The sequence below is a fragment of the Salvia hispanica genome, chromosome 2 (genome assembly GCF_029641045.1).
Source record: "Salvia hispanica isolate PSC_SH4W2 chromosome 2, Shi_PSC_v1, whole genome shotgun sequence".
NCBI lineage: Eukaryota > Viridiplantae > Streptophyta > Magnoliopsida > Lamiales > Lamiaceae > Salvia > Salvia hispanica.
In genome coordinates this window covers 40,921,122-40,932,623 of record NC_142693.1, presented here as the reverse complement: position 1 = coordinate 40,932,623, position 11,502 = coordinate 40,921,122, and the positions used below count along the sequence as shown (strand labels likewise).

Sequence of the window (11,502 nt, the reverse complement as noted above, 5' to 3'; positions counted from 1 at the left end):
TTGTTAGAGCACTCCCAATGGAGTTCCCTAAAAACTCCCTTATTTCTCCCTAACTCCTGCCACATCAGCGCCACATCAGCACCAAAATTTATCCCCAGTTTTTAGCCAAGTGCTACATTGGTTTCTCCCTTATTTCTCCCTTATTTCTCCCTAACTCAACATTTCATTTTTACATCATTATTTTTTATATTATTTAATTTTCCCTACAAATGTATTTAATAAATAGACTAATAATGAACAATTCATCGTTGTATTAATCATTGGAAAATATAATACAACGAGAAAAAAAAAACTACAAATAAAAAACGCAAATAAACAAAGATTTAAAAAAAAAAAATCTAAGACGGAGGGGCCGGAGGGGCGTCGGGATCGAGCCCCAGCGTACTCTGCAGGTGTTGGATGCATTTCCAGAGGGCCGCCTTTTCTTCAGGGGTCCCGCCGCCGGTGAAGTACAGCGTGTACATCTGGGTCAGATTGGCGACATTGCTCGAATAAGTGGCTTTTTCTAAGTCGATGACGGATTCCGACGCGACTTCCGACGTTGCGCCCTTCCCCTTCCGCCTCCCCTTCGCCTTCTTCACTCCCTCCGGGCGCTCGTGCGGACCATCCCCACTCAAGTCGATGTGGGCCGCGCTCCCCTCGCTCTCCGAAACGCTAAGTCGCGAGCGCACCGATTTCCCGTGCAGCGCGTCGTGCATTCCCGTCCGGAATTTGGGGAGATCCTTCAGCTTATCGTAGATGTTCCAATACTTGAAGCCCTTCGTCGACAAGTACTGGCTACTATACATCCGGATGGCCTCATCTCGGACCATGTGCTCGTTCTGGCCACTCGTCATGTGAGTCATCAAGTTAGAATAAATACCGTTGAAGTGCCCGCAGTCCCTCATGAGGCGCTCCCAATGCCGACGGATCGCCTCGCTGCCATGGTCCTTCATTGAGGCAGTCTTGTGGCTCCTGTACTTCGCGGCAATCCGCTCCCAGAATATGATCTCAGTCTGGTAGTTGCTGCGCTCCGCGTCCTGTGACGTGTCCGCCCAGCAGTCGGCTATCAGCTCGGACTCTTGCAGAGTGTAAGTAGTCCTTACCCGCTTCGGCCTCTCATCGGAACCCGTATCAGTCGCAGCCGACGACGCCGGCGCCTTCCCCCTCCCGCTCCTAGAAGGCGGCTCGGTGGGCGTTTCTTCCACCTCGAAGTCCTCCGCGCTCAGTGTCGCGGCCTGAGATTCTTGGTCGCCTGGGGTTGATCCGGGGGTGTCGAACTGGGGCCGATACACATCGTCGGCTGGAAAGGGCATTCTGCCGGCAGAGTTGAAGTACGGAGAAAGTCTCCGCGCCGGAGGAGTCTGCAAAGGAGACGGACCCCCGTATGGAAGTTGGCCGGGAGGAGAACCCATCGCCAACAACGACTGCATCCACTGCTCGTTTGCTTCATCCGTGTTGGGAATTTGTGAACTCGACTCTTTCCCCTTACCCTTATCCTTACCCGATCGGGAACTTTTCTTCCAAAAGCTCATAATTTTGATGAAAATTGAAGATTGGGAGAAGAGATTGAAAATGGAGAGAATGAAGATTGTGGGTGATGAATGGAGGAAGTGGAGGAAATATTTATAGGGGTGGAATGTAAAATAGCCGTTGGGTTCAAAAAAAAAAAAAAAAAATTTTAATTATCGCCGATTATCGCCGAGCGTCGCCACAGTGGCCGGCGATCGCTCGGCGATAATCCGGCGTTAGAACGCCACTCGGCGAAGCAACGGCAACATTATCGCCGAATTATCGCCGACTTCGCCACAATGGCCGGCGATAATTCGGCGATAACCGGCGATTTATCGCCGAGAATTCGCCACCTCCATTGGGAATGCTCTTATTGATATCATTTGGAGTTGCGGTTTCATCTCAAAAATTGAACTAAACAGAAAAGTTCAAATATCAAAGCAAACCGAAATAGTACGTGGTTTAGTTTCAATTTAGTTATCGTAAAACTTTTTTTTAATTGCTTTGTTAAAAATTTTTGTTTAGAGCTTTTAACAGTCGCAGCAGGGACACCGTAGCCCGCAATCCGTGGATCGGCCTGAATAGCCGCAAATTTATAGGGTTAGGGTTAGAAAATTTCTAGCCCGATAAAATTACAGTCCGATTAGCCCGCACTCGATTAACCCGCAACCCGTTAGGGCCAGACCCAAAAACCTGATGCACTGGCCTGGAAACCCGATAAAATTTCTAGTGTTCTATCTGTTTGACTCTAATTCGACACTTCAATGATTATTTTATAATATAGATTACTAAAAAAAATAACTTAAATTTATGTATTAAATATATAAATTATATATTAAATTTTTGTTAACGTAATAATAGATAAATAAATAAAAACTTCAAATTCACTAAAAAAATATATTTAAATTTCTAAAACATGTTTTAAAATTCCTTGATGTTTATATTTTATTTTGGATGAATCTCAAATATTAGTATTTGATCATGTTTATGTTTAACTTTAAGCATATATCTCAAATTTATCATTATTAAATATTTTATATTTTATAAATATAACTAATTTTCACCATTATTTGTTGAATTGATCACATGTTAATTTTATCGGTAGCAACCCGATTAACCTGCTGGGCTATCCCGAAACCCGAACTTTTAGGGTTATGACTGAACTTTTATAACTTGAAAAAATTCACAACCCGATAAGCCCACACCCGATTGACCCGCATCCAATAGGGTTGACCTAAAACCAGATGGGCTTGCCCGAGTGACATACCTTGTTGTATGTTTAGTTTTATGTGAATTAAATGGCGATTACTTTACTTTGAATAGATAATCATAGCATTTGTAATGGAGATTATTCTACTTTTGAATAGATAATTGTAACATTTTTTCAAAACCTACTTGTGGTGAATAAGAACTACTTTCATTCGTCCTCAGACAAAATAGTCTTATAGTTCTATTTTTGTTTATCCTATAAAATTTGTCTATTTTAATTTTTAATAATTTTTTTATCTGTTACGAGTGAACATATTCTCTACTAACCAGCGGCGGATCTAGGTGGGGTCGGGCGGGGTCGGCCGACCCCACCGCCTGCCACGGAGAATCGCCGGGAAATGCCCTCCAGCGGCCGCCGACCATAGTCTCCGCACCTGTGTTTGCGTGCAGAATTTCAAGATAGGAACGTGTTTTGGTTTTTTGTACAGAGCAGCAGGAGGGGAAGAGGGGAGAGGGGTAGAAGATGAAGGATTTAACTTTACAGTTGGCAAATGTGGGACCCATTATTGATTTTTCTCCTTTTGGTTAATTGGATTTGGAGAAATAATCATCTTAATATTGTGCCGGTCTTTTCATTTGTTTCATAAATATTGGATTTGGAGAAATAAATAATTTAACTATCGTGTCATGATCTTTTCATTTATTTCGATATACTATGATCTTAATTTGAATTTAAGTTTTATTGCTGAATTTATATTTAAAATAGTACTCCGTACTAGTATTTTATACTCAACTTATTTTTAAAATGATGTATTTCTTTTTTATTTCTTTTGAAAAGTGTTAATAGTTACTTAAATAATTGAATTTAATTTAATTTTAGTCAGTTTAAGAAGTTTGAAATGAAAATATTAAATTTTAATTTTTAATTATTTCATGTACAAAATACTTTGTTTTGGTGATGTTCAAATTGGATGCATTTCTTTTTCTTTTTTTTTTTGTAATGAAACAATAATTTTATCAGACAATATTTATATACGGATAAGCCAATAAGGTAATTTTAAAACTTGAAATTTCGTGATTTAGTATTTTGATTTAAAATGTTATGAAACTATTTAACTAAACTTTATAACTTAAATAATTATTATCTCAAATAAAAATAAACCACATATATTTGATTTGAAATGTATTATCATTCTATAAAATATGTAACATAAATAGAAAATGTTAGATTTAAATTATAATTTTGTACTAACATATATGGAGTATTACTTTTTTTTATGAAATTTAGCACCGTCTTATAAAGATTTCTAGTTCCGTTCTTGCATTAATATGATGGTCTGTTACTCAGTTTTCGATAATGAGACTATTATTATTTGCCTTTTTATGGGATGGAGGAAGTATAATATAGTGCTATTTAAATATTTTTACTAAAAATAATTATTTATACAATATATTTATTGTTCGTTTGATCCGACCCCACGAATATAGATTTCTGAATCCGCCATTGCTACTAACAATACTTCAACTATTACTTTAAAAAATTCTAGTTATTGTTTCTTTTAATCACTCTCACGCTTTACTAATTTCATATTAAAATTTGCGCAGTATCCAAACTCCAAAGTCCCTATTATAAGGGGACGATTGTACTATTATTTTGTTATCGGTACCCAACTTCAAATTGAATTAAATTTGATAGACGACAAGATTAAAGGTTCTAGAATAAGGAAAAAATATTTCCAACAAGTCATAATTCATCGGAAGTGAGCACAAAACATGGTAGCAACTTCAAGCATTCAATAAAGAGATATTGGTCCCTAAAATCATGAATTTTAGTTAAATTTTGGTATTTAAAATAAATTTTAAAGTTGGCCTAAAAAATCACAAACTTTACATTTTATTTGTTATTTCTCATGGTAGTCCAAATAAGATATTTTCGGCAAAAAATCTTATTATACGTGGACAATCGTGAAATGTTTATGATACTTTAGATTACTTTTTAAGTTCGTGACAAGTAGGATAAAAAGTTACGTAGAAAATCAAATTGATTTAGTAGTGCTAAGTAGGATGAAAAATGAACGGAAGTTAGTTGGATATGATGATTGACCTTTCATGGGAAATAACAAACAAAATGTAAAGTTTGTACTCCCTCCGTCCCAAGGTATTAGACCAACTTTCCTTTTTGGGATGTCCCAACATATTAGACTCATTTCCTTTTTTAGCAAAAAGCATCTATGTTATTTTATTCTCCACCTACTTTTTTCTCTCTTCTCTCCCCTACTTTTTCCCTCTCTCATACTTTACTCTCTCCACTTTAACTATTTAAATATCACTTCCTTAAATCATGTGCCCAAAAGAAGTGAGTCTAATACTCCGGGACGGAGGGAGTAATATTTTAGACCAATTCTAAAATTTGCGGGAATACCAAAGTTTTAACAAAGTTCATGGTTTTAGAGATCAATATCCCCTTAATAAACAAATCAAACCATTGAAATTTTGGCTCACGTGTTTAACAAATACAAATCTTTAGTTAAAATTTTAGATTAATCCAACAACAATAATTTTTTTAAAATAAAAAGTAAAATCAGCAAAAGACAAAAATTAAGGTTAAGTCGATCACTCGCCAATTTAAAATAAAAAGGACCAATGGCTCAAATACTAACCCCGATGCAAAATCGAGCCATGAGATTTTTGCATGGATCAATTCCTGCACCGAGTAACCAAAATCCAGAAGGATAAGAGAGGTTCATCCACAAAAGATGAACACAAAAACGAGAGGGTGAAGGTAGTAAGAAGATGGAGAAGGTGTAATGATTATGGAACCTTGAACCTTTTATGAAACAGTAGGGATCACACCAGGGACGGAACTACACGGGGACAAGCCACCGCTCCAGCCTGGTCTCCGCCCCAGGCGCCCCGAATAGCCTTGCACTCCATTCCCTTTTTGCTTAAACTAAATACTCCATGAAATTTGAGGTAAATGCAGTAATGGCAGTTGATGTATTTTGAGGAAGGAGAGAACAAAAATATTAATGATATAATATTATTATATTGTTGTAGTATATGATGTGAAAGTTACTGACATATTTCTAATAAAATAAATAAGAAAGCCGTGTATTTATTATATACAGTGGGTATGTATATAATCTATAGATTATGTACTGTAGTGGTCATAAAATTTATATTTCAAATGCTATTGATAAGAAATACTAAGATATATTCATTTTTTATTATAGTGTAGTATTATAAATTAATAAATAAGCTGGTTTGTAAACTAAAAACATTTAAATATAAATTGATTCTTTATTTCTTATATATAAGTACTTGTACGATGTAAAATTTAATGAAAAATTGAAGAATTCAATTAATATCACTTTAGTAAATCAAATAAAAATTACTGAGTACAAAGTCAGCAGTACAAATTCAATGAAAAGTTGTAAGAATTCAATCGTGACTTTGTACTCAGTAGTAATTTACTAAGTACAAAGTCACGATACATAATTTTTAATTTTACCATATTCGTAATAATATATTAAAAATTAAATTTTATTGTTACAATGTACAAAGTTAAAATGAACAAATTTTGTATCCATTTGAAAAAATATACTATCATGGAACTCCTATTAACAATTGTTTCACGTATTTGCTCTTAGATTTGATGGCCGATCGGTACAATTATCATCTATCATCTAATAAAAATTGTAAATATTTTATTTAAAATTAATTATTTCAATATTGCTATTTTAAATTTTAATATAAATATTTTAATATTCTTAATATTTTAAAATTTTAACACCGGCTTCATTTTATTTCTGGTTCCATCCATGGATCAGACCTAGGATTCAATAATTATAGAGACTTTGTTTTTTTATTACAAGATGAGAGATGATCAATCTCTCAAGCACATACCAAGTACAATCAAAAGAGAATGCAAGACACAGATTACAAGTCAAGTCAAGAAAGCCCTAGCACTAGTTGGAACCTCAATTGGTTATGACTCTAAGCCAGGCACCACTTGCAATCCCTGTGAAACTCACAAATACGCTAGTAATAACAAGAATTAGATCCTAATGGATTAGGATCTAAACAAGAAAAGACAAAGGTTAGAGATATGAGAATATGACTTAGGTTGTAATAGTGACTACACCAGGACAAGGACCTCCCCAAACTCAACCAACAGTCACAAGATGAGCACCTTCGAATGCTTGAAGCCAAAAACCCTAGGTCTCACTGCATATCACCAACACCGGACAACTCAAAGCACGAATAACCACCAATCTCACAGATCTCACACCCAGAACATAAAATCTCTCATAAACACTCTGAATACGGACAGATCTCCTCCGACTTAGCAGATCCAACCAAAAGTAAGATCTAGCGCTGGACTTCACAAGGAAACCGAAGCGGTTTTTTCTGCTAGAGAGTAATACCGATTAGATCTCACTAAAAAGAGAATAATCAGTCGGAAACGACGATCGGAGTAGAAGACCGGCCAAATCGCTTAGAGGGAGAGTAAAGAAAAGGAATTATAGTGTCAAGCCTTATTATATTTGTGTCCTATTTTGGCCGACCTGATAAGGACATTTAAAAATTTGGGGTTAGGTTCAAATAACTCGTTAATAATTAATACTTCCTCCGTCCCACCATAAACAACTCGTATTCCTTTTTTGGACGTCCCACCTAAAGTGAGTCATTTGTTTTTTGGCAAAATATAATATATTTGCTCTTTTTTACTTTAGTCTCTTGTACTTTATTCTCTTCACCGCTATTTTTTATTTTCTATTCACTTAATTTTCTAAACATAATTTTCTAAAATTTCGTGCTCAAAAGAAATATCTCGTTTATAGCAGGACGGTGGGAGTATTATTATTTTATTTTTATTTTTTTATTACAATACTTTATTAGAGCTAAAATTAGGTTAATATTTTCTCAACTTTTCATATGTCGCCTTAGGTAATCACGTCGGGTTCGTGCCATTATCGTGTTATGTCGGTGTTCATGTTGTTATCGTGTCGTATCAATACTCAGATCGCGCCGCTAATAAGTTCGTGTTGTATGCAGATCGTGTTTGAGTTAAATGTAGCAAGTCGAGTTTGTGTTTGGGCTTACGTTTTCTTAATAGGTTGTGCTTAGATTTGAACTTTATAGATTAATTTATCATTAAATCGACACGATGACTATCCAATCCACGCAATTTATCATTCCTATTCACAAAATTGGAACCTTACGTGAATTTATCAATTGAAAAGATTAGAACATTCAATTTTTTAAAGGAATCGAATAAATTTGAATTGAAACTATAATATTATTGGACTCAAACATCGAATCGAAATAATTTTAAATATTCCAACCCAGGGTTATGATCAATTCTTATATTGCGTTGATATTTTAAATTTATGTAACTCTCTCAATTTAAATTAATTTTTTTATAAAAAGTATATCAAATTAAACGTAATTTAATAAGGATTGTAATGAGATTTCAATTGCATATGTTCCGACGATGATCTGAGTAATTTTTTTTTTCAATTTTCGTATATGTTGATAAGCAGATTTTATATCAATAAATACATCAAGCAATATCAATATAATGCATGCGCAATATTAATAAAACTGTGTTCGTATTTTCTGGTACTTGTGTTGAGATTCTCATATTACTGTGTTGATATTTGTAATAAAAAACCGTGGAAAATATTATGTTATAACCAATTGACTATTTTATTATTTGGTTAATATTTTATCTATTATTTATTAAGATACATGAGCTTTAGTCATATTCATTTATTTTAAGATCTAATAGTATATGATTGGTTTTAGTCGTGGATGTGATACTGTATCCATTTTAACCCTTCCAACCCAAACTATTTTAGTCTACTAAATCAAATCGAACCATTAATTTACGTTTTATTTCTTGAATTTTGATACACCACGTTTGGCACAAGCCTCCATTTCCAAATTTCAATAGATTGTTCGAACCATTAATTTAAGTTTTATTTCTTGAATTTTGATACACCACGTTTGGCACAAGCCTTCATTTCCAAATTTCAATAGATTGTTCAAATTAAATTGATTCGTGTCAATCCAATAATAAATTGATTTAATATAAGATGAAATATCTTCTGAATAATCTAATTATAAATTAATTCAAGTTTAGATGGAATAGTTTCTATATTTAAATAAAACAATACAATTATCAAAGAATATGAATTAATATTAATAAAAAATGAGATAAAGTGTAGAGAGCCCCCTTCAACAGGGCAACGTATAAAGCAGTAGAAATGGCGTTGATTGCACGCCAACAATCCAATTTCCATTATTTGACTCAATCCGAATTTTCTAGAACCCTACCCCCACTACTAATCAATCTTTCTACAATCTCTTCTACTATAAATACCCACTCTTTCTCCGCAATCCCTTCTCCCCCCTTCTTCATTCGACCCCCAAATCTTCTTTTCCGCTGCTTAATCGCATATTTTCTGGATCAGGTACTTTTCACTCCTTCTCTTCCTGAGTCGAATTTGTCCCCGTTTTCTTATTTTGGTGTTATTTTGTTTTGATTTATCGGACTGTAGTCGTGGGTTCTGATCTTTTCGATTTAGATTTTGAATTAGGGTTAGGGTTTTGGTTTCCCCCTTTTTTCTGATTTTGTTCTCGTTTTTTAATTTGTAAAGGTTTAGGGCTTTGAGGGGGTTTCTGATGGCGTCGAAGAGGATTTTGAAGGAGCTCAAGGATTTGCAGAAGGATCCTCCGACATCATGCAGCGCCGGTATGCTTCACCCTTCTTCTTCAATTTGTTAACAATCAGTTAGTTGGTTTTTAATTTTGGAATTGATTTGTTCGTTTAACGATTGTTGATGGTGTTGCGTTTTAATTCTGAAATTTGGTGTCGTAGTGATTTTTGTTGTTATATGGTAAAAATTAGGTTACAGTCTCGGTTGTGAATGACTGAATGATGATCGGGGTTTGATGAATTGTGCTTGGAGTGTATGTATAATGAGTTGGCCGTAATTAATTCATTGGGATTTTATTGAATTTTGGGAAGGGTGATTAAATGAGTTGCTAGAAGTTGGATGGTTCTGATTTTATTGAATTGGTTGATAGTATGCTGGTAGCTTGTGGATGTTTTTGTTATTGGATGTTGAAAGATTTGATTGATAATTTGATATGTATGTTTTTTAGTCGTGTTAGCTAATTACACTGTAGATTCATTACTCTGTTCCCCCCCTTGAGGGCTTGCTTTTCTCATCAGAGCTATATCTGATCCTCTTTCAACTAATGCAGGTCCTGTAGCAGAAGATATGTTCCATTGGCAAGCAACAATAATGGGGCCTACTGACAGCCCTTACGCTGGAGGTGTATTTTTGGTCTCGATTCATTTCCCTCCGGATTATCCTTTTAAGCCACCAAAGGTATGTTGTCGTGCCCTATAGAGGGGTTTGTACATGCATCAGTAGTTGTTGCAGTTATTGCTTTTAGTATTAGACTATTAGTTGTAAAAGGCAGCAAAGATAAACATGAAATGGTTGTCCTCTGGTATTTGTCATATGCTGTAATATTGTATGTATTGTAAATGAAATCTTGGGAGTAGTGCATTCGTCGTCATATTATACACCGAAAATCTCATCTGGTTTAGTTAATTACTGATTCCTTGTATGCTGTACAATGGATTTGCGCGGTATGTATTGACAAGTTCAAATGCATCTAAGTTCATCTTAGTCTTAGAATCAAAATGGTTTTAGTTGTACTGGTTTTCACTTCTTGTCAAGTGATCACTGGAAGCTATCTTCTCTCTCTGAATGCAGGTTGCTTTTCGGACGAAGGTGTTCCACCCGAATATCAACAGCAATGGAAGCATTTGCCTTGATATTCTGAAAGAACAGTGGAGTCCTGCCTTGACTGTTTCTAAGGTATAAGCACTTCTTGTATGTTTGTCTCATTGGATTTTTTGGAAGGCTTTCATGAAATTTAAAATTTTGTTTTATTGACAAAAATGAGCTATCCGTGGCTTTCTACTTTTGATTGGAATTCTTGAATGCTGGAACATTGCTCGGCCTCTCTAGTTTTGTCATGATGGCCTTTCTCTCTGAAAACTGAAAGGAAAAGTTCTCTGTTAATCGGTGCATTCTATGCATAAGATAGTATACATCTCCATCCTGCGAGCTATCACATCTTTATCTTCAACCTTGCTTATGTCCATGTGCGTTTATTGTTAGGTCCTTTTGTCTATCTGCTCTCTGTTGACGGACCCAAACCCTGATGACCCACTGGTGCCTGAAATTGCTCATATGTACAAGACAGACCGGAACAAATATGAGACTACTGCTCGCAGCTGGACACAGAAGTATGCCATGGGGTAAATGCTGAACAATCAACTGGTGTAGGCCTCTTCGTCTATGGTTTATCCAGAAAATAAAGCAGTGTTTGGTGTGTTATTTTCCGTAGTGGTTAACTCTTGATGGTTGTTTATGCAATACTCTGATTTCCGAATTTGTGAATACAAATATTGGACGTCTGATCAAAATGCAATTTTGGTCTCAATCAAATAGCAAGAAATAGCTCTATATGCCTTATTATTTGTGATTTCATATTCGTATTTGGAATCTGAGTACATTCTTGTTTGGAATCTGAATGCATGAACACATTCATTTGTTCTTTTGTTTCACAACGTAATAGCTCAATTTCGCAGCATGTTATGTTACAATTGGAATGCCATGCATCGATAATCTAAGAACACATTTTTGAGTTGGTACAAAATTTTTAGTTGCGGGTTAGTTAGAGAAAGTTGTTTTATTGCTAATGAGGAATGTT

The 11,502-nt window shown here is 35.2% G+C and overlaps 1 protein-coding gene across 1 annotated transcript; it reads left to right on the top strand.

Annotated features, from left to right (window-relative positions):
* Positions 1 to 9,027: 9,027 nt before the first annotated feature.
* Positions 9,028 to 11,267, top strand: LOC125223508 (ubiquitin-conjugating enzyme E2-17 kDa-like). The gene is made up of 5 exons (XM_048126687.2): positions 9,028 to 9,179; positions 9,366 to 9,460; positions 9,976 to 10,103; positions 10,497 to 10,601; positions 10,908 to 11,267. Exons 2-5 carry the CDS (start codon positions 9,391 to 9,393, stop codon positions 11,049 to 11,051), a joined length of 447 nt encoding a protein of 148 aa, XP_047982644.1. The 5' UTR covers positions 9,028 to 9,179; positions 9,366 to 9,390; the 3' UTR covers positions 11,052 to 11,267.
* The last annotated feature ends 235 nt before the right edge of the window (positions 11,268 to 11,502 follow it).